We start from the raw sequence: 23,190 nt of genomic DNA on the forward strand, positions 1-23,190 counted from the left end.
ACGACGGCCTCAGCTTGAGTCTCCATTAGCAGCCGTTCAGACCCGTACACACACGAGAAGCCTCCGGGCGACTCTCATCTGCTGCCCTTCACACTCGCATCAGGTCGCGCAGAGCCCCTCTGACATGAAGCCTGCGTGTGTTCTGGTTTGATCTGATCATGCAGGACAGGCCTAATGGCTCTGTTTGTGGCTCTCTGGACGTACAAAGGACAGCTGTGGTGTCTGAGCAGCATCAATAAGGATCCTTTCAAGATCTAAACTGTGACAAGGGTGCAGATATGCATAAGCAGATTAAACTTGATGCCACATCTGGATTTATTGGCAATAAGATTAAGCTAAATAATTCTTTGCAGTGTACTTTAATGCATTTATGTCTTTAAATTGTATCTAATCCATTTTCTTAAATGCAATTGTAAGATTCTGTGTTATTGTAGTAGTATTGTTATACTATTACAGTTTTTGTTAAATTGTTATATATATAATTTATTTTATTTTAGTTATTTTAGTTTGTCGCTATGTGTTTTTAAAATAATTTTATAGAGATTGCATACACAAATAGCAAATTCAGAAACATTTTAGAGCAGATCATAACCGCATATATTGTGTATTAATATAAATTTACATTTAGATTGAATAATTTATCAGACTGTGATTTACATGATTTTGCAAAAGATTTTATCACTTTCAGCCAAGTAAAATATTTTATTACTTTCTTAACACTGTTATTTTAGTATTATTGAGATACTATAGTTTTTATTCATATTTTCAATTTCATTTTGAAACTGAACTACACAAACCAGCCAAACCTTGAGTCATGTCATAGGGCTTATGGGAAATTTAGAGATGTGTAATGGATTTATGGGTAATGAGGTTTTATTTGTGTCTTTGCCAGCGAGAGGAAGCCGAATCCAAAGCCCGAGAGGAAGCGGAGAAACAGAGGATAGAAAGAGAGAAACACTTCCAGAAGGAGGAACAGGAGCGCCTGGAGAGAAAGAAGGTGAAATGAGAGACTCAAATGTTTTTATTGGAAGATAATTAGTATCATTGCTCTCTAAGAGAAACAATTGAGTGGTTTCCCTTTTCTGTGGATTCGACTAACATCCATGTTCCCCTTTCTAGCGTCTGGAAGAAATCATGAAAAGGACTCGTAAGAGTGACGCAGGGGTACAGGTGGGACACGTCTGTTTCATGAAGTCTGAATTAATCTCACACACAGAGTAAAAGGAGGATGAACTTGCTTTACTTGTTTCTTTGCAGAAAGACGTTAAGACTCCAGCTCAAGTGAATGGCAGAGTCTCTGACAACGGTAAAAATCAATTTGTCGCATTGTGCATGTGAGGTAACCCTTGAAAAAATAACTCTTAAAAAAATATTTTAAATGAGTTTATAGGAAAAATATAAAGCTGTTAATTCTCTTGTCTTGCAGTAATCCAGAAAAATCCTTCAGAAACTCTCCATAGTGGTGCGACAAATTTCAACCAATCACAAGGAGACGTGAAAATGAGGTACACAAGTTGCACGCTTAATTGCATAATTTGAAATGTACTAAATACATTACATTGAGATCATATCTAATAGAAATACGAGAATTACACCCATGTTTCTTTCTCAGCTCAGTGTCCTGGGACGCGGCACCCGTCATTAATGGTGTCCAGCCCACCAAACATCAGAATGGACTGTCCTCCAATGGAGAGGCAGCAGACTTTGAGGAGATCATCAAGCTGTCCAATCACAGTGGCAGTGGAAACAGTGGGCAGGGTCAACCTGCTGACCCAATCATGGCCTTTGAGGGAGGGGAACCGTTCATGATGAAGGCGGGGCCTATGAAACCTCAACATGTGGCAGGTAAGATTGGATATTTATAGACTAGATAAGACATTTTATTTAATTAATGTCATGACTAATTACCGTATTACTGTAAAAAAAAAAAAAAAGCTGTTGTATTCTTGTAACGAATGCAACAGAGATTTACACAAAATACTCTGGATGTACACTGATGTATTAAATATTATACACAGCCCGGACAAAAAAAAGTCACTGTTTGGATTTAAATAGGCAAATGCTTAAGGTTCTATGATTGTATCATTATTGCAGTGGTTATTATGTTTCTAGCATGTTATATGTTTGGCAACAGTTCTTCTAACCCTAATTGACGGAGTGTGTAGCTTTTCATTTCTTAAACAACCGTGTAGGAAGACACATCATGACCATATTCCAGGATGACAATGTCAAGATTCATCAGCCTCAACTGTGAAAGAATGGTTAAATTCATTGGAAGTCTTCATGTGCTGGAGGAGACTTTACAGAGTGCTGGACTCTTGCATTATCAATACAAGATCTTGGCCAAAAATATATGCACCTCTTGGAGGAAATAACATTACAACGTTTATTTTTCATGCTCCCTCCCAACCATTCTTTCGCAATTTGAGCCTAATAAATCTTGACATTGTCATCCTGGAATATATCCTGATACTGGTATTATGAAAAAATATGCTTGTTAATACCATATAAATCATGCCTGTCACAAGCATTTCAAAGCATGTTTATGAAAGTGTGAAATTGAAATTTACTGCTGTTACAGTTTCACCTATAATATATTATTAAATTATTATTTATGTGAATGGGATAGTTCACCTAAAAACAATTCTGTCATTATTGAACTCCTGTTGATACAAACCAATTTGACTTTCTTCCACTGAAAAAGTTTCTGGAGCTTGCTTGACAATGTGAATAACTTTTTCTTTTTCATTAAATTGGAAGAAAAACAAACAGCCTGGACATTTTGCAAAACATCTCTATTTCAGTTGCATGGTATGACATGAGGATTCTGGGTGAACAAACCTTTATATTAGACGTAATTAAACTTTAGTGTGTCTTTTCTCTCTCTCTGCAGAGGTCCTGTGAGAGAGCAGAGCCTTCGGTGAGAGAAGAGAAGCCTTACGCTACCACTGCTTCCACCCCTGACGTGTGCCAAACCAACAAAAAGACTGCTTTAACTTTAGAAACACAGCCAGACAGAAACCGCGCGATTTCTGTGGAAGCACTTTGAGGAAGTGAATGAAGTGGAGGAGAACCTTAAAAAGACACTTATATACTTATACAACGTTTGCAAAAAGTCTCTGTCTATTTCACTGTGTGTCATGGTGCAAAGTTTCTTTAAAAAGTCACCTGCCGATTGTGTGGTGCACCTTAAAAGAGTCACTATATAATGAGTTTTAGAAAATACACGATGTTTGGCTATCATTATGATATTAATTGTTGTTGTTGTTGTTGTTATGATGTATTGTTATTGTTCTTTTAAGTAGAAAACCGTGTGTGTCTTGAATTATTGCGTTATTTAACGTGTGGAGCATCAGAAGAGGGTGATATTCTGTATGTTAATGTATATTTGCCTGATTATGACAGACCTGTGGAATAAATCTTTATGAAAGGGACTGTGTGTTAAGTCAGTGCTTAAGGTGTTATAGTATTCCCACAGTTTGTGTTGTGGCATGACATCTGTTTATGCAGCGACTCCACACGAGTGTAACAGAGAGTCAGAGAGATCCAGACAGTGACAGACACTCATGCTCAATTTAAGGTAATAAGAAATATTGTAAACTACATCAGTATACTATGTTATCTTACGGAAGCGTGTTTTCTGTTGGCTCGGAGCAGACGGGATAGCCTTCATTGCCCTCGTGCATCAAGCTTTGGGCGTCCAACACCCGGTTTGTGGTTTGTTCCTCCTCAGATCACTGTTGGTATCTTCTCATCACTGCTGACCGGGAGAGACACACAAGCCTTGTCGTTTCAGAGATACTTTGATCCAGTCGCCTTGTCACAACAATCTGGCCCTTGTCAAAGTCACTCAGATGTTTATTCCTGCCCATTTCTCCTGCATCCAACACACTGATAATGAGAACTGAGGGTTTGCTTACCATCTAATCTACCCAGACCTTAATATATGGCCCTGTTAGGAGATATGTGGCCTTAATATATTATATTATAATATATATTATACCTTAATATATGGCCTTGTCTCCTAACAAGGCCATATAGGCTACTGGTCATAATGATTTGGGTAACTTGCACTTTTTACATTATAGGCTATAGGCTACTACATTAACTTGGAGCGTTTTCATACATTTGCTTTGTTTTCGAAAGAGGACAAAATGTTACAGTTTTTTCAAGTAGGCTACAATTAAATGTGGGAACCTTTTTACTTTCAATCAAGCATGTTTTGTTGCTAAACACGTCAATTTTAAATTGAATAATTTTTTGACCGTGTAGACATAGCCTACTTATAATTCCTTGTGCAGTGAATAATTTCAGCCAGTGGAGGGCAACACAATCCTGCAGCTCCGAATCTAAACGCCAGCCAAGTCACTTATGCTGAACAATATCCAGTTTATAATGTGCACTTACTAGTGTACAGTACACTTGCATTCATCTTGCCCCTACCTATGCATGTTTTGGGCTGTTTACAAATTAGGCTGTATCTTCTCATTCTCCAGTGAGAGTCTGTGCATGTGTTGACACCCAGTTCTGTACTTTAGAGTGATATTAATGCATATACGAAGAAAACACAATGGCAGAAAGATTATATTACATAGTGAATGATTTACATGGGGGGAAAAACATTGTGGTTATCCTTAAATCACATTTTTTCAACTCAGGTTGGCAGCAACCACCCGAAGTTTCACCACCACACACCAACTGTCATGGTGTTGGCCCTGATAGTCCGATGGTCATCTCAAGCACTGTATTTTTAGATGGATGATAACAGATACAAAGTGAGTTATGACTAAGGTGGGCACTGCCAGCTGGGTTTTAATTCATTTGGCATGACAGGAATGAACAGGATCTTAATGAGTGACAGAACACACGCCGAGAGTCCACAAAAACTCTCAGGTTTGCATTTGATTTGAATAACCCTTTGGAAAATGATGTTGCTCTTTTAGAGTTTGGGAGACTTTTCAATTCATGCATTAACTTTGTCTCAGATGTTTCTCCAAAACTGTTGCATGGGGGAAGTAAAAATAGACACAAATGCAGCTTTAAAATCAGATAATTTTCTCTTGGAAAATGAGAAATGTTTGAGTTCATGCTGAAATCTATGACTTTTAAAGCAGATTTTGGTATGTTGGAGTATCAGAGCAAAGTTTGAGACTTTTTTTAGATCACTTTTGAATATCTAGATGAGACACTTGAGAACATGGGTTGAGTACATTCTTTCTTATTTTCCTATATGTTTCCCATACACTTTAATTTTAAGAGGGTTAAACTCCAAAGTTGTAAAGCACAAAATTCTGATGCCATTTATTTTATCAATGTTGTTATTGTTATCTAAATTCCAAACTGTTACTATTAAAAATAGTTTTCGTTCCTTGAAATAAGTATTAGATGAAAAACTTGAAATGCTGCCTTGGCAAGTACAGTAACTGAAATTTATACTAAATACTAAAATATTAATAAATAAAAAAATTAAACCTGAAAATATAAAAATAAAAGCTAAATCAAAATACTAAAATAGTATCTAAATTAATAATCTTACAACAGAATTTTGCATTGCAAATTGACCGAGATGGCTGACAGAGCTCTGAATCCAAAGTTCATATTTGTCTCTAACCTTTGACCTTTAAAGGCCTGTTAAACAGTATGTTGTGCCACAAAACCTTGGCGCACAAGATGGGCAATAAAGCCTCACTGGAGTCACTCCAAGGTGTGCAGACAACTGAGAATTCACTGTCTGTTTGTTGTGCGGCTGTTTTGGTTGCTGTTGACAAGTGTGTGTGAATGAGTGTGTAAATGTGGGTACATCTGTGTGCGCTGCATGTATTTGCATCTAAACTCACTCTACGTGTTATAGTTTCAACCTCTCTATTTAAATGTGGTCTTGCAGCATGTTTCCGTCAACCACACATTTGCTTCACACATTCGAAGTTGCTTTGTTTTATGTCTATACCAGCTGCTCAGCTGCACTGTGAAATACTCTTTCCAGCAGGAGCGGTAAAGTGTCCAGTGTATCTCTCCCTTTGGGTTTTAGAATAGAGGTTCCTAAATACACAGAGATCTGTGTCCACGTTCTATTGGCCAGTTATTGTGGATTGCATTTTGATTATTGGGCTGATGTCATATAGCAGTAATGTGAGCCAAGCTTGAGAAAACTTTGTGCAGAGCAAAACCAATGTATCGAACAAACTGTATGAAACAGAATATGGAACAGTTAAATATTATTGAAAACTTCACTAAGAAAAACAGCAAACTCCACAATTTGTTATTCATAAAAAAATAGGTTGAAATAATATGTTATATGATTGTATTTGATTTACCAACATGAATCAAATCCAGTTCACTGAGTCATTAGCCTAAAGGAATTCACATTTTCCCACACATTTTTTTCCCACCTTGCACTGTAAATGTTTCCACAGTGTTCAATCAAGACAATATATTTAAAAAAAATGTAAATAAGTTTGTTGACTGTTTGATGATATTTGATGAATTACCTGTTTTTGCCGGCAGCTGAATTGTTTACATATGTGTTATTTGATTATTGTTTTATGTACTAGTATTTATTAATATTTTGAAGTAGCTTTTTTATATGTTTTCTTTTTCATTGTAATTTTATTTGATGTTTCAGTAATTTTGTTCTTTGCATTTGTCATTTTTATTAGTTTTTGAAATATTTCTATTTAGCTTTCTTTTTTTTCTTTTTTTTCGTCATTTTAGTACATCAACTAAGCAATTTTAAGTTTTTCATCTAATATTTACTTTTTATTCAAATTCATCTTTTATTCAAATACTTTTGTTGTTGTTTTAAGTTAATAGTGACAACACTGTTCTAAATATACAACATATTTCTGCTTATCCCTCACGAGCTTGGTGACGGTCAGAAGCTCTAATAATAATGTTCTACTCATGGAAGGACCAATAATAAACACTTTGTGTTGTTGTTTCTTTTAACTTCGCATAATGCAATCTGTCATACAAGAAATGACTTAGCGTGTAGCTTCGTCCATCAAATACAGGAAGTTATTTGTTCACTGCATGCATACGCTGCATTTACTTTTGCTGTCTTTTATATTCCTTCCACTCCTGAACACTAGAGGTGAGGCTGCTCTCTTTGTTCATATTTCTCTTGTGCATGTTTGAACATGTTTTTAAGAATAATTGAATGTGATAATTGTTGAGATGAAAATGTATGCACTCATGCAGCTTCACTAAAATTGTAAAGGCCTGGAAATGGACAAACTAAACACCCTGCAAGTTAAGCAGAACATTGAGAAAATGTCTCAAAAGTTGTATTTTTTGCTAGCTTGTCCTAAATCATTTTCAGTGGATGCGGCGTGGTTTGTGTAATCCGTCTTCTCTTTCGAATGGTGGCATATAACATGGTTTTAGTGCTCTAGTACTTAAACTCTCAATGCCAAACATGCCACTTACATTTATATAGAGAACAAATGCATTCGAAGTAGAAACCTGAAAGAGAAATATGGCTTTAAAAGACATTGCTTCTGTGCAGAGTGTGGAGAGGCACAGCACACCCTGGGTTTTAGAATGGAAAAAGTTCTTAACTGAACACAAAACCACAAGATGAAGTTTCCACTGAAAGTGTGCTATACTCTTTTGAAATAAATAACTCATAGCATGAAAACAGGAACTCACTCTAAATTTGGTTGTGGTGCACATATAGATATTTAATTGTGGGTTTTCACATCGAAATGCATTCGCTTATGCTTTCATGCTTCATCACACACTTTCTGCTTTGCGTGTGTTCAGGTTCAGGTTTGAGCATCCAGGCACATTCAGTTTTTATTTTGAGTTCATCTACATCACAAATAAAGACTTTATTGGAGATGAATTAAGCTAACATCAAACTGTCTGGATGTAGTTACCCCCCTAGATCAGTTTGGGAATGTAAACAGTTTGCCAAAATGACAGGCAGGATTGCAGTCGTGCTGTGCAGCGATCTTTCATTTATTTATAACATGACACTCACTGATAACATTACCAGACTCCAGTGTTCAGGCCATTTGAATGATAGAATAGAGTTCAAATTGGTACATTTTTATTTATTTAGACTTTTTTTGACAATTGATATCATACACCCCTTGGGTAAGACCTCTGGTGATTTAAATACAGAGCTGAAATTGGTTTCAAGTATATACAGTATATGGCTCTCAACTTTATGATCCCAAAATTACAATTAATATATAGTAATTATCAACCTGAATCCCCTTAGCAGATTCAGCCAGTCATCAAGTCATTTTTTGAGATATAAAAACCTGAATGCAAAAGCTTTTAATTAAATAATTTGTCTAAAGGTATTGTTTATATATTATAAACAATATTTATATATATCTGGCCCTGTTGCGGATTGCTATTTTTGTGATAGCAGCTGCCAGCAGTCTTAGAGAAGAATGTTTATCTATCTCTGTTTTTTTTTTTTTATATGATAATTGGAAGCCATTGTCAATGGCACAATGTAGCACCATGCATAGTGTAGCCTACTGTATAAGATATGCTAAGATGAATACAATTTAGTTGTGTTTCTCAACCTAGTACCGGTAATTTAAAATGGGTGTAGCTCCAGTGTAACAAATATAAGGGGAAAAAAAGAAGAAAATAAAAATTAACCATCTAAAAAAGGAAAGTGAGATTAGCAGCAGCTAACAAAACTGTATCCAACTTCCTGAAACAGATTCAGGAAACACATGCAGTGCGCACGTTGGAGAGCGAGACCTATACAATAGCCTACATTCATTCATTCATATAGGCTATATTCAATATATATATATATAGCCAATATATATATTCAAGGAACCCTTAGAAAAGGCCAGTATCTTGCCTTACAGAAACATTTGCAACAATATTTTTGCAGACATGTGTTATAGATTGGCTCATGTAGGCTGACTCTCCGTTGTGTTTCCTCTCTCTGTGAAATACTGCCTGGTGCTGGACAGATTTCTCTGAACTGGCTCAGCGGCCTGTGCTTTCAGCTGTCAGTATATGAGAAGCTTTCAACAGGTGTCGAAATAGAGGCGCTGTGTCTGTGTTACCATGTGTAGATGCTGCAGTGGTGCAAAGAAATACAAATGGAAAGAAAATAGCCATACATTATATTCACATGCAGGTCTTGTTTCAAAATTAAACAAAGAGAGAGAAAAGTATTTGTGTTAAAATGTAAGGCATTTTGTGTAATTCGAAAGAGACTGAAGAATGTTTAAAAGTAGACTATCTCTATCAGGGCCATAAAAACCCTCATACTTAATTTTATTTCAATTCAACATCCATAAGAAAAGGAGAACATATTTATTAAATAAAATAAGAAGAATACCAAAAAGGGGCGTGTATAATCGTCTGCGTGCGCGCGAGTGCGCGTTCACTGCGTTGATCAGGAAGCTGAAGAACTGCCTCGGAACGAAGCCTTTTGCGTTTCCTGAGGCGAACAAATGGACACTTCTCATTTTGATTACTCCGAAACATTTTACAACTGAACCCTTTTAATGTTAGAAGGGCGAAATAGAGCAGAATAAAATAAAATCATACGTACATTGATCCGCATACGACGCATAAAACACGTTATTCCTTCGTCGCGTGCTCGCAGCGCCTCTGCTCGTGAGCTCGCGCTAATCACATCTGACTAGCCTCTCAGGTGAGTCTATTTATACATATTTTAACACTATATCGCTATTTCCTCAATATTCTCTGCTAATGTTTGTCCTTAAAATGTTGTTTCATGTTATTTTGTTGATATTGTGTCTGGTTTTGCGCGATTTTTGCTGTTTCAGATTAGCAAAGGGGCTAATGTTAGCATAGCGGCTAACAGGGGAAACGTAATGTGACTTGTAAAATAATCTGTATTTTGGTAGCATGAAAGGGCGACATAATGTGATTGAGTTATTTAACTTGTAAAAACCAATACAATGCCCTTTATTGTTCATCCAGATTATGTTCTTGTAATTGTGAGGTTGATGCATTTTATTTCTGTAAATATCCTTTTTGTTATTAAAACACACCTGAACGAGAATGGCTGCAGATGATCGTGTCAAATCGGAGTTGCAGTTGTAATGTGATTGTATTATCCTAATCTCATTCCTTTTCACCCCTACCCTGAAAGAAGTGAAAACGAAAGTGTTTTGAAATACGTCTTATAAAATGGCCCTTTTTTCGCGGTTGCATTGAGATTTTACCATATAAACGGATCTAAAGAATAATGGTGTTATCCACAATTTCTGTTTTTAGTGAGCTGTCTATCTCGACAGCAAACCAATACACAATATTCAGTAATCACAGAGGTTTTTAAGCATCTAGGGACCTAGATATAATTTTGGGATCTCAAAATGTCTCAAAACCTAGTAAAATGTCTATTGAACTTCCCATATGGTGCTTATGGAGTGAGTCTAAAGTGACTAGGTAGACAGCTCTATGTTTTGAGACTCAGCCAGTGAATGTGCTCTGTACTGATGATTGCATCAATGCAAATTTTCCCCCCAAGTATTTCCTGACTAGATTAGTATCTAGCTCCACTGGTTGAGCTGGGCTGTCTCTTACACTAAAGGACTGGGTGATAATTGTTTGGCAGCAGCAGCTTTTCCTGTTCTGCTTTGACTGCCGATGCAAATACATAGACATATGCACACAAGTCTTTCATACTAGAGGACACACCTCGTGTATCCCGCACTAAAGAATGTTGCGTATCAATTAGCGTAGGCTACTCATGTTACAAGATAAATGCAACACACCGGAAAACCAGGCTTTGTGTTAACCACTCATAGAGTAATTGTTTGACCAGCTTATGCAAGCAATTTTTGCTATACTTTTTCTGAAACTGTTCAGTCCATTGTATGTTTTGCAAATGTACTGGCTGTATATATTCACTCTTTTATTGCAAATGACTTCTGCATAATATTAAAAGGAAGTGAGATTGTTTTGAATGTTTAAGGATCTAAAACTACTTCCTCCAATACTTTCCAGCTCGTTGAATCTGTTTGGCTCACATCTTTGTCCTTATCTGCTGCATTTTTTTTTTTGTTAATATTTGATCTATCTGGTCAACACAAACAGAATAAATTCGTAGTGGGTCAAGGTAAAAGAAACACTGATCGTAAATGTTGATCAGTTAGGAAATCAGGTGCAGATGTTTGAGGACAAATAGTGTGTTTTAGTTGCATCAGTTACCGTAAACAGGAATTCGTTTGGTCAGGTGACCGTGTTCAATGCTACTGTAGTAAACTGGAGAGATAACAGTAATCATTGTCAGCAAGGCCTATAAATATTGCTATGTTGAAAAAAAAAAAAAAATTAGACAATGCCCAAAACAAAGATGTAAATAAATTTACAAAAATGTAGATCTCAGAACAGCTTAGGCCTATATAAAGCTACTAATTATGTTGATAAGAATCCGCTGTCATTACTTTCCTTGTTTTTATAAAGGATAAAGGATAGTCACCTTTCTTAAAAAAGTTATATAAATGCATGACCTGAAGGATTTAATTATGGTAAATTTTACACACAAAAAAAAATTGCTACTGCAAAGTCACTCATCAATAATAAAAAAAGATTGTAATTTATTATGTCATTGTTGTTGAAGTGTAATGATTTAGTTTGTCAAAAAAATTAGAAAAAAATTTAAGCATAAACACTGTATCTGTAAAATAGTCTGTATTGGTCAGTCTCTTGTTTTGCACAACAAAAAGATGTAATGCCTCTGTTCAACAATTTTTTTTTTTTTGAAAGTCCTTTTGGTGGGCATTTAATTGTTGTTTTATTTTAGGGGACTTTTCTCCATAGTCCTACATTTGTTTTATGGTGGTATTCTGTGCAAGTGTGATAGCCATGTGTTCATGTGATGTAATTCCCTTTTCAGGCCTAAAGATACTGTGAGCACAAAGATGTCCAAGCCCCCGAATTCTGCTTCTCGGTCCCGTTCTAGGTCTAGGACTAGATCACGGTCCTACTCACGATCTCACTCGAGGACTCGCTCCCGCTCAAGATCTAGAAAGCGTCGCTACAGGTAGGCAAATTTAATAGATTTCAGCCACTCCCTTTGCAACAAATTGATGATTGAATGGTATTTTAAATGTGAAGTCTTTTAAGCTGCCATAACGTCACAACTCAGTTTTAAAACGGCTGCATTAGAGTGCTTTATCCTGCTCTTGAAGTAGTCATTTAATATTAAAACAGCACTGAGATTAGAGACCATATTTTTCCTGAAGATTGCCTCTCCTTTTCTAAGTGTTTCTCCTCTAACAGCCCACCCTTTTTTTTTTTTTTTTTACGTGTCCAGTTAGTTAGTTTAAAAAATGGTTTCCTTTTGTCTGGCGTGTCTACCACTGCATGTGGATTAGCATGTCTCTTCCACAATCGGGGGCTTGCTATGCTGGTCGATACATTTTATTCTTAATATTAAAAACAAAAGCGCAAGTGGTAAGGCATTTTCCTGTTAGTGAATGTTTAGTTTAGTCAGTGGTAAATTTGGACCCCATTGCCTATAGTAAAGCTTGAAAAATGTCTCAACTTAATGTATTGGCAGGTTTAGGTAATGAATTCAAGTTGCAGTTCCATTTATAGGACATTTCCATATGCAACTTTAGAAGATGTGATGAAGGCATACATTTAGGCAGCGTTATCTTTTTTTCAGTGCTAAAAGGTGTTAGAATTGCATCAGTTTTGAAATTCAACAGGAAGTGATTTAACACTTTTAAAACATTTTGCTCATTGCAGAAACTCAAAAAGTAAATTGTTCCATTTGTGTGAATGTTGATTCTGTGGCGCCATCAAGTGGTCATGAATCATAACTGCATCTTTCTCTTTTTTTTCCCCGAATTTAGCTCTAATCCTCTTTCTGTGCTTTGCATTTTCCTCTTTCCTTTTAGTTCTAGATCAAGGTCCCGTTCGCATAGCAGGGAGAGGAACTATCCTTCTAGAGATTTCCAGGGCAATCGTGGTTATAACCGTGGTTATAACCGTGGCTACCGGAGGCCCTTTCAGTACAACCGGGGCAGAGGGCGTGGCTACTTCCCACGAGGGAACTATTATCGAGGTGGGAGCAACTATGGTTACCGTTCCAACCATAATTCCAACTGGCACGGTCATAGAGATCAGCAACAGCCATACGACCACTCGTACAGCCCTAGGAGGGGGCGCTCGCGTTCCCACACACCACGGAAAAGATCACCAAGCCGAAGCCATTCACGTCATTCCGGAAAATCTTCCTCGGGGCGTTCCAGACGTTCCAGCTCCTCCTCCCGCTCCTCCTCCCCACGACGACGCAACTCAAGTGCGGGACGACCTCATGCCAAAGAAGCCAAAGGAAGGGCTTCACCGGGTGAGAACAAGGGAGCCAGCAAGGAAGCATCCAAGCCTACAGGAAGCAGCCCAGATGAGCCCAGTAGTAAGTGGGAAGGCCTATCTGACTACGAAGGCAGTCCCAAACGCAATGCTGCATCTGCTGGGAGTCAGTCAGAGGTTAAAGTGTCCCTTTCTGGCGGTTCCGGCAATGGTGGTCCACTGTGGCGAAGCATTGGCCCTGCCAGTAAAAGTCCACCTGCAAAGACGTCAAGTTCGTCAACACCAACTGGCTTTGGGTTCTTCACAAAGGAAGACATAAAGACAGAAGACAAATCGGCCTCCATCTCAACTGCTTTCAAAAAGTATGTTTTTTTTATTTTGGCTTTTGGATGTTTTCCCTCTCTCTCTTTTGTCCTTCAGGCAGTTTTTAATCAATCATCATTCTCTCAAATGTGTTTAGTCCTTGTACAGCAACAAAGATCCTTGGAAGAATAGAGCTTATAATGGAAACCAGCTAATTTCAAAGTCAAATGTCACAAATGGGCCTTTACCTGTGCTATGAGGTTGTTTGCAATCTCATAATTTAGGAGATAAAGTTTATTGATGTAAGTATGGGAAAAAAACCTCCATCTTGGTTAGTCGTGTCTGCATTGCTGAAAAGTTGAACCATAAGTGTGCGCATGTCTTAATTGTTGTTGTTGTAAGTAGGCTTTCTTGTTTTGCTGTTAAAGGTTAGTGCCAACTGGTGTGAAAATTTAAATGTTTTCTAATACAGTCGGCTCCTTAATAATAATTAACACGTGATCGTCCACCTCAGGTTTTTGGCAGAAAAGAAAAAGCCCTTATCAGACAGGGATAACGGAAGGGGTGAGGCTTTAAGCTTGGGCGACGCTGACAGCGAAAAGAGTGGCAGTAAGTCGAGGAGCATGTTCGAAGCGTCCGAGTCTGGCTACGACGGCTCAAAGACTGACAAAGGACTTCCTTTTCTGGATGCTGAGGAAGAGGAGTATCGCCAGGAAATGAAAGACAGGAAGACTGAGGAAGAATCCAAGTATAAAGAAAAAACCATTGTCACGATGCGGGGGTTAACCGAAGAGCGCTTCGGGAAATGGGACGACTCCATCTATATGTCCAACAAAGATGTTGAAGAGGATCTGGATGAGGAACTTTATCGCAGTCGTAAGCATCCTTCTAGAAAAGAAGAGAAGGCCTCCAAGAAGAAAGAAAAGAAAAAAAGCAGGATCAGTCCATCCGCTCCCGCTCCGTCTACCGTGTCTGAGAATAGAGGCAGGCCACTGTTTCCAGCTGGAAGAGAGACCTCGCCCCCGGCTAAATCATCAGTGAAGAAAGACCCACACTTTAATTTCAGTATAAAGGCATTCACTGATGGTGGAGAAAGGTATACATTTTAAAATCATGATTTATAATAATTTTTTAAATGTATGACAACTGGATACATGTGTATGACTCCACTGCTTTCCTTCAGCTCATCAGGTCCATTAGCTAAAGAAAGACATTTGTCACGGGATCTTGTGCACCCTGGTAAAAAAGATCATGATGAGTTTCGCTCGATCTTCCAGCATATTCAGTCTGCTCAGCTTCGCAGGAGTCCTTCAGAGCTATTTGCTCAACACATAGTCACCATAGTACATCATATTAAAGGTAATATCAGTCCAATCTACTGGTTATGTGCAATTTTACACTTTAATTCTGCACTTTGAGGTGCCTCAAGGTGTCAGTTTTCTTTGTGAAATATAGAGGATTTGTCTTATTGTTTGAATTTTTTTAAATGGTGGCATGAAAGAAATTGTTTTTTCTACTCTCTTGTAGCTCAACATTTCAAGTCATCCGGGATGACTCTGAATGAGCGATTTGGAATATACCAAAGAAAATCTGCAGAGATGGAAATGATGAAGCCGAGAAAGAGTCCTGAGATCCACAGGTAGGTGTATTTGCACTCATTCATGTATCTTATGGTTTAGATGCCTTGTTCCTCTCGTCCTTTCCTAATAATTTTTTTTTTTTGCATGCTCTTTTACAGGCGAATCGATGTGTCTCCCAGTGCTTTTAAGAAGCACTCTCACCTGTTTGAGGAATTCGAAGAGAGCAGCTACAAGGTGACACAGCGTTTTCAAATCTGAAATTCCTGCCCAAATGTGTACCAACTGAAACAGCAGAAATGTGCTATGAGGTGTAAAATGCTAATGCACAAGAGCCCCAATCTCAATCTTGTATTACTGAGCGTTACGCTCTCACCCTCCAGAGTTTGTCGTATGATTAATCGTGGGTACATACTTGCCCAAACAAAATGGCTAAACAAAAGGAAGTGAAAATTGATCCTGTGTCCAAGCCTTTCACTGGACCGCTAACCAATGCAATAGTAAGTATATCTCCTCAAAAATGTGTTTATGAAAAAAAGTGAGGCTCAGTACTAATCAGTATTGGGAAAGCATGGAGCATGCTGCTTTCCCATGAGATCTGTGCGTTTTTGTTTTGGTTCGTTTTTTTTTGTCATGTCTTGATAGACGTCTGTCACATTTTTTTCAGTGGGTGTCGAATATATTATGTTCACATTGTTTATTAAAATTGCACATATTTCATTGGTTTCATCACAACTTGGCCAAAATCAGCCAACACAGTAAAGTCATAGAGGGTGACTAAAAATGAGGATTGAATTTGAGGTTATTCCTAAATCTGACCAATAGATGGAGCTTTTCAGCTGGGTTTTGACTGTCATTGTCATAAGCATCTGCCATTTCAGTGTGAGACAAATGTTCTCAATCTGTTCTTCTTGTGTTTAGGTTTATCCAAAAGTAATAATATATTACTGTAGTTAAAATAATGTTAAAGGGTTAGTTCACACAAAAATGATTATCTTCCAAATCTGTATCAGATTCTCCCACATGCTCTCTTTGCAATGAAAGTGAATGAGGATAAATGCTGTGTCAAGTTGCAACCTTCAAAGTAGTCAACCTTCAGTTTCATTGTTTGGAATAGAGCATGCATGAGATTCTGCTAAACATCATCTGTGAAAAAGAAAGTTATGGGTTTGTCATGACTTAAATCAATTTATAAAATGTTATTTTTGGACTGAACTATCCTTTTAAACTTGAAATCATATAGTTCAACACAAAATAAAGAAACTTGCACATTTAGTTGTTTACACTGTATTAATTCAGAAATCACATGTGTTAATTATTATGGACATTATTGTGTCTCCACAGGATCATGGTAAAAAACATGAGGGCGAATCTTTGGACCTTCGTTTGGCTATTGAGCGCCGTAAAAAGGATCCTAAACGAGAGGGGGGAAAGAGTTCAGCTGGCTCACGCACGCCCAGTCATGAACTCTCCCCTGACAGATCCTCCAAACACAAGAAAACAAAGTATGTTAAAGATGTCCTATTCTTTCTGATGAATAATATTTTAATAGTACTTTATTTCTGAGCCTGGGTCATATTGTCTTGTGCACGTTTACTGGTCTGTGACTGAATGTTGATTTAACTTGTCAGTTTTATTTACAGTGGAACACTTTATTCATATCTAAAACCATGTTTGGAAGGCAGCACTGTATTCTTCAAACATTCTATTTTTAATGTTCTATATTGTAATTCTCTAGTTCTAATGTTCTAATTCAGCTAAATGTACAAACTCACTTTACATTTTGTAGATAGTTTCAGGCTTACATGCGTGTGTGTGTGTGTATATATAATGGGCTACTTTACATTTTGTAGATAGTTTCAGTGTGTGTGTGTATGTATATATATATATAGCAAAGTTACAACGCTCAAAGTTCAAAGCAAAGGGAGATATTTTCTTTTAAGGATTACAACAAACAGCTGGTAGGGACTACATGAGCTTCCTCCAGAGTTTATGTTGACAAAGAAAAGTGCATTGATGCATCATAATCTAGCAGTGTTATTTTTTTCTAATCATATGTTCATGTCTATGAAAACATGCACAAATGACAAGAAAAAAATAACACTGCTAGATTATGATGCATCAATGTTTTTGAAAAGAAACTGACCGTCTCTGCATTTGAGCTGAAACTTTGAATAAACACCACCCTGCAGCGATTTGCTAGAGAGTTAATAAACTTAACCAAACGCATCCTATTAGATTAATCAGATATATAGCCTATTACAACTTACATCTGCACAAAAGGACACGAATGCACTTGAACTTGACCATGCTAGTTGGAAAGGGAAACTCGATCCCGTTGTGGATTCGCTCTTCCCTTAAAGGAACACTCCGACTTTTTGGGAATTTAGCCTATTCAACTTATCCCCCAGAGTTAGATAATTCCATACATACCTTTTTCATCTCCGTGCGTGCTATAAGTCTGTTTGACGCACCCACCGCTAGCCTAGCTTAGCACAAAGACTGGATGTAAATGGTTGCAGCTAGCATACTAATTTAAATAAGTGACAAAATAACGCAAACATTTTCCTATTTACATGTTGTGAATGTGATTTGTTTAGTCACAGAGTGTACAAAAAACAGTCACATGAGACACAGACATATTTTAACCATATATGGCACTGCTACTTGGGCGGAGTGATAACCGCAGCACCTGAGACGCGCCGTGGTGAGGAGCAGAGAGTTCGTTCAGAGCGCGTCTCAGGTGCTGCGGTTATCACTCCGCCCAAGTAGCAGTGCTTCGCCTTCAGAGAATATAGTTCCCAGTATTTATATGGTTAAAATATGTCTGTCTCATGTGACTTTGTTTTTTGTACACTCTGTGACTATACAAATCACAACATGTAAATAGGAAAATGTTTGCGTTATTTTGTCACTTTTTTGGATTAGTATGCTAGCTGCAACCATTTACATCCAGTCTTTGTGCTAAGCTAGGCTAGCGGTGGGTGCGTCAAACAGACTTATAGCACGCACGGAGATGAAAAAGGTATGTATGGACTTATCTAACTCTGGGGGATAAGTTGAATAGGCTAAAGTCCCAAAAAGTCGGAGTGTTCCTTTAACAACAACGCTGATACACGGGCAACTAATGGCGCTTATCCACTACACAGTACCTGTGCGCACCTGGGTCCACTTGACAGCGTTCACATTAGCGTTTTTTCATGCGAACCGTGCCCCGTTACCCCCAATTTCCACCAGATGCGGAACGGCTGCAGAAAGGCTCAGCTGCGTGACAGCTCCGTGTTCCGTCGTCCGTCAATACCCACCAGGTCCGGATCTGTTGCAGAACGGCTGCGGCCGAGGACCAGCGAGATCTCGCTAATTCACGTGTGATCGCGCGATATGTAGTTTCGATAAACAGAACCACCCAAACCAGGAACAGTTTTCCGCAATGATCATCAAATTTTCCGCCAAATATGATCCGCCATGATCACGGTGTATTTTATTTTGAAAATTAAACGGATATTTTATTTTGTTTTGGTTTGTTCTGTTTTTTGCTCGACTTCCTGTCCTGCGCACTCTGCCCTGTAGTGCTGCGGAGCTCTCCGGCATCCGGCAAAAATAGAAGCTCTGCGTATCAGCTCTGGAGGGCTGCGGATCGCCGGAGTCGGAACGCAGCTTTTCTGCATTCAGTGGAAACACACACATTGACTTTAATGGAAACCGATTGACTCCGCCACCGTGCCGGAGCGGTAACGCAACCGTAACGCATCTGGTGGAAATTGGGGGTTACAAACTAAACTGCCAGTGTGAAAGCCCCCTAAAGCACAAATTATTTACAACGTTCTATTACAATCTTGTTCTCTTTATAATGCAATGTATATGGGAGATTGCACGTCTTGCACTTAATACAGGAAGTATTTGAATACAGGAAGTATCGGGCATTGCATTTGAGCTGAAACTGAAGAGTGAATGAACTCCGGTCGGTACTGCAGCTTTTTGCTAGCTGGTTAATATACTCAACCAAACAGGTCCTATATGAGATTAATCAGGTAGACTAAATAAAAGTAAATCTTACAACTTACATTTGCACAAAAGGGCACGAATGCGCACGTGAACTTGCTAGTGTGATGTATAACTGTTGTTGTGGATTCCCTTTACAGATTCCGCGCTGATACGGGCAATTAAAGCACAAAGAATTAACAACATTCTAATCTATTACAATCGTGTTCTCATTATAATGTTACGTATATGATAGATTGGCATCTAGGTATCTATGATAGATAGGCATCACTGCTTTTTATATCCAGTTTCACTTTATTTCGCTGGTCTGGAAGGCGTGCTGTCTAACGCTAACCAATCAGACCTCAGGTACCGCCAAAATGCTGCGATAACAATCAGAAAAAAAGACTACCGGTAATATATTCTTTTAGTCAGGGCAATCGTCGTTTTCATGATCGATCGTCGCTGTCACGTTCGAGTGCGTGTATGTGTGTGTAATTATGCAGCTCCCATGACAATGTTTTGGCAAACTGAATTGGGATGTCATTTTATTGCATTTACTTGCATACTTAATTGCAATTATTTTTAATAAAAATAAAAATTCTTTTTTCTATTTTTTTCTATTTAACTTTATAGTGCAAAGATGGCGTCATGTTGTTTTTATTCTCATACTCGTCCAACAGATGGCAGAGCAGCTCTGATGTGGCTTTTAATTTACATCGAATCATAGGCTAAAACCTTAGTCTAAGTTTAAAACTCGTTCTTTTGATCTCGAAAAATCAAAACTCGTATCTGATTTTTTTGAAGCATTTTGGGAAATGCAAATATATCTTTGCATCTATCTATATCATGTCATCTTTATCCTCATTCACTTCAGTGAACCTACTGATCATCATTGTTGTAGAATCGCTTCTATTACAGCGTTTGCTTAGGCTGTCACCACGGTCTGGACTTTTAACAGTAAAAGACGTTAAATTACAGCTCTTCGCTATTCTATCATTTTCAAAACCTGCATTAATCACACAATCATTTCGCAGTCACTCAATAGACTGTTTTTAACTCTGTTCTCCCTCATTCTAAAGGAAAAGCAAGAAGAAGCGTGAGCGCTCACCCTCCTCGTCATCATCTTCCTCCTCCTCTCACTCTCCTCATCCATACAGAGGAAAAGAGTACCATCCGGAGGAGCACATGGAAGGAGGAGGGGGTTTTAACAAGGCCCGCCTGGGGTCAAGGGAGTTTCCTGGGCCCATGGAGCGCGGCCCTCGGGACTATGAGGGCCACATGGACAGGGGTTATGAGAGGGGAAGAGGAGGATACGACCGAGGAGGATATGACAGGGGTCGCGGGGGTTACGATCGGGGATTTGTAAGTATTCTACAGTTCTCGTGACATTGATGTGACTTATTGATCATTGAGTTACAGAAGGAATTTATGCATTTATCACTACTTAATGTCGGGCTTTGTTCCTCGCTAGCTTCATTCCCAATCCTGAGTGTTGTAATTTTCAGAGAGAGATTCTGATGCTAACATTGCTAAACTATCATTAATAAGCCTAATCTGAAAAGTTGTCTTCGCAGGCAGCTCACTATAGTTTAGGATGAAATCAATTACATTTTTCCCAAATTCTCTTTTGATAATTTGGTTTTAATGGTATATGTTTTAATAAAGTTTTTAATAAAAAGCATGTATAAAACTAACAATAATAGTGACCAAAGAAATGTATTTACTTTTTTTTTTTTTTTTTTTTACTTTTTTGGGTTCTGTGTTTCATGATTTAATACAAATATATTATAAAAAATGCTGTTAATCAAATGAATGCATAACTCTAATCTTTCAAAGTGTAATACATTTTTTTTTTTGACAAACCAAGTTCTGCACTACAGAAGTTAACTGTTTAAATTAAATCATGGATGAAAAATTTATATAAAAAAAAAATAGTTTTAATACATTTTATCATTACTTCGAGAAGTATGATCTATTGTACAATAATAATATTTTGAGTGAAACTGCTATAGAAAAATTAAGTCTGCATTCCACGACAGTCTTTTTGCTTTAAATCAGACTTAATATTTATTATTACACGGCTCTGTGGAATACTTGATTCTGGTTGGTCAATCCTGCCATCCATGTTATTCCCTGACAACAACCGCTGAAAACATAAAACGGCTCATCCGGGTTACTGAAGTCAGCTGCACTATACGCTTGCTAGGAACTTTTTTTTCTTTTTGCGACTATTGTTTTGTACACTGTTGGATTATAAAATAACAAACAGGTATGATTTTATAACAGTTTAATCTGAAACCAACATCTTTTTTCCCCATAATTATTTATGTAGCAAAATCTGTGTAATAAGTGATATGACTGTCTAGTTTGAACTTGGCGCGCTAACAACTTCTCTCCGTGGAAGCAAGACGTCCTGATCACCCTGTCAGGGTTTATTCTGAGATAACAACCGGCTGGATGTACATTATCCCTTACTTATTCCTTAGCACAATTTGAATAATTATATGCAGAACTACTTTTGGTTTATTAATCCAAAATGTGGCAAATTCCGTGACTTTCCGCGCTATACAGTAAATTCAATTTGTACAACTGGATTCTGTAAATCCTCCTGCTTTTGTATTTGTGGCACAATGATCCTGAAGTTGTTTTCTCATATATCTTAGACTGATCTGTGCTTCTCTTGTATTAGCAGCCCAGAATGAGAGGAAGAGGATGGAACCGAGGAAATTACCCTGGCAACAACACCAATAACAACCCTCCAATTATGGGCGGCCCTTCACGCCCCCCGGAGGAAGAGTGGGACCCCGAATACACCCCCAAGAGTCGGAAGTACTTCCAGGTGTGATTACTAGCTTTGATCTCAGATACACGCGCCCCCCCCCCTCTAAACTTTACGCTAAAAACAAAAACTGGTGGTTGGTTGCTTCGCATGTCACTCAGACAGTCTCTTCCTGTATAAGTGCGCAATTTTGGGACAGAATAAGCTGCATGGTGGCCAATAGGAGAGTTTCAATTTACTTCTCTCTCGTCTAACTGCAGCATGACGACCGGGACAAGGAAGGGGAGATGAAGTGGGTGGACACTCGGGGGCGCGGCAGAGGCAATTTCCCTCGCAGCAGGGGCACCTTCATTATTCGCAAAAGCGGCGGCAGCCCCAAGTGGACCCACGACATGTTCCAGGGCAACGCTGAAGAGGGAGAATTGGGAGATGGCAGCGCAGAGAATAAAGATGACGAAAAGTCTGGGGAAAGCACTGCTTCCAAGCCATAGACGGATCAGCAACCATTTGTGTCTGTTCTCCTCTACCGTCTCTAACTCGACGAGAGCCCTCGTGAGAAATGCATCCTCGTGTGTTCAGGTGTTGGACTGTGAAGCCCCGTACGGTAGAGCCATGTCGTTTATAGCATCACACAATCTGCTACTTTTTTTCAGTTTTTGACGCTATTTTTGCTTGTTTTCGAGGTTGTGGGGGGGTGGTGATTTGAAGGAAAAAAATTCAGTCATTCATAATTGATTTTCATTTAAAAAGTGCAATAAAAAATCTGTGCACTTGTGCCTTAGATTTAACTCTAGTTTTATGATTCCTTTTTTTTTTTTTTTTTTTTACTTTTAATTTTGATAATTTCTGCCAGTAGATTTTCCCCTTTATATGTTTGGAATTGCATGTAAACTCATTCATTTATATATCTTCCCATTTTTATTTTATAATGTCATTGGTGTACGGTTCAGTCTTATTGGAGCATATCCCTTGCGGACCAACACACTGTGTACTGGGCCGATTTTCTCCAGAAAAGTGTGTTAAAAATTTACAGATTAAGATTGTCCTTGTCCTAACAAATTGGTTCTCAACTATATTTAACGTCCAACTTAGTTCTTTTCCCTCCCTTAAATGATGCCACTAATGACTTTAAAAAAAAAAAAGTCCAATTACTTTGTGAAGTTTTTTTTCTATTTTGAGCAAAAAAATCTTGTCAGTTTTAGATCATTCATCTGATTTTAAAGTGTAGATAATAATAGAACATGCAAGATGCATTTATTGCATTGTGTTTAA

General features: G+C 38.0%; 2 protein-coding genes across 6 annotated transcripts in view; both read left to right on the forward strand.

Annotated features, from left to right (window-relative positions):
• The window catches only part of LOC306986497 (uncharacterized protein), a 39,447-nt gene extending 36,013 nt beyond the window's left edge, over positions 1-3,434 (forward strand). For all 4 annotated transcript variants that reach the window (XM_079589793.1, XM_079589796.1, XM_079589795.1 and 1 more), the window contains 6 exons: positions 893-997; positions 1,120-1,170; positions 1,258-1,306; positions 1,427-1,505; positions 1,613-1,845; positions 2,894-3,434. In XM_079589793.1, coding sequence (XP_079445919.1) covers positions 893-997; positions 1,120-1,170; positions 1,258-1,306; positions 1,427-1,505; positions 1,613-1,845; positions 2,894-2,904 — 528 coding nt within the window. In that variant the 3' untranslated portion in view covers positions 2,905-3,434. The remainder of the gene's footprint in view (positions 1-892; positions 998-1,119; positions 1,171-1,257; positions 1,307-1,426; positions 1,506-1,612; positions 1,846-2,893) is intronic.
• Positions 3,435-9,320: 5,886 nt separating this feature from the next.
• On the forward strand, positions 9,321-22,946 carry thrap3b (thyroid hormone receptor associated protein 3b). Of its 2 annotated transcripts, none has more exons than XM_079590202.1 (11): positions 9,321-9,637; positions 11,852-11,998; positions 12,861-13,637; positions 14,093-14,674; positions 14,762-14,937; positions 15,106-15,217; positions 15,317-15,392; positions 16,500-16,660; positions 20,219-20,501; positions 21,832-21,978; positions 22,179-22,946. In XM_079590202.1, exons 2-11 carry the CDS (start codon positions 11,877-11,879, stop codon positions 22,407-22,409), a joined length of 2,667 nt encoding a protein of 888 aa, XP_079446328.1. In that variant the 5' UTR covers positions 9,321-9,637; positions 11,852-11,876; the 3' UTR covers positions 22,410-22,946. The 2 variants fall into 2 exon arrangements, with proteins under 2 accessions (XP_079446328.1, XP_079446327.1); XM_079590201.1 differs by having other exon boundaries at positions 9,322-9,637; positions 21,829-21,978.
• The last annotated feature ends 244 nt before the right edge of the window (positions 22,947-23,190 follow it).

This window comes from Phoxinus phoxinus (genome assembly GCF_949152265.1).
Source record: "Phoxinus phoxinus genome assembly, chromosome: 19".
Taxonomy (NCBI): Eukaryota; Metazoa; Chordata; class Actinopteri; order Cypriniformes; family Leuciscidae; genus Phoxinus; species Phoxinus phoxinus.

What these genes read in the sequence shown, in the direction of transcription:
- thrap3b (XM_079590201.1), top strand. Translation starts at nt 11,877, where the DNA reads ATGTCCAAGCCCCCGAATTCTGCTTCTCGGTCCCGTTCTAGGTCTAGG. An exon ending in TCGAAGAGAGCAGCTACAAG is followed by an intron (nt 15,393 to 16,499) that starts GTGACACAGCGT and finishes GTGTCTCCACAG; the next exon opens with GATCATGGTAAAAAACATGA. An exon ending in TCCAAACACAAGAAAACAAA is followed by an intron (nt 16,661 to 20,218) that starts GTATGTTAAAGA and finishes CTCATTCTAAAG; the next exon opens with GAAAAGCAAGAAGAAGCGTG.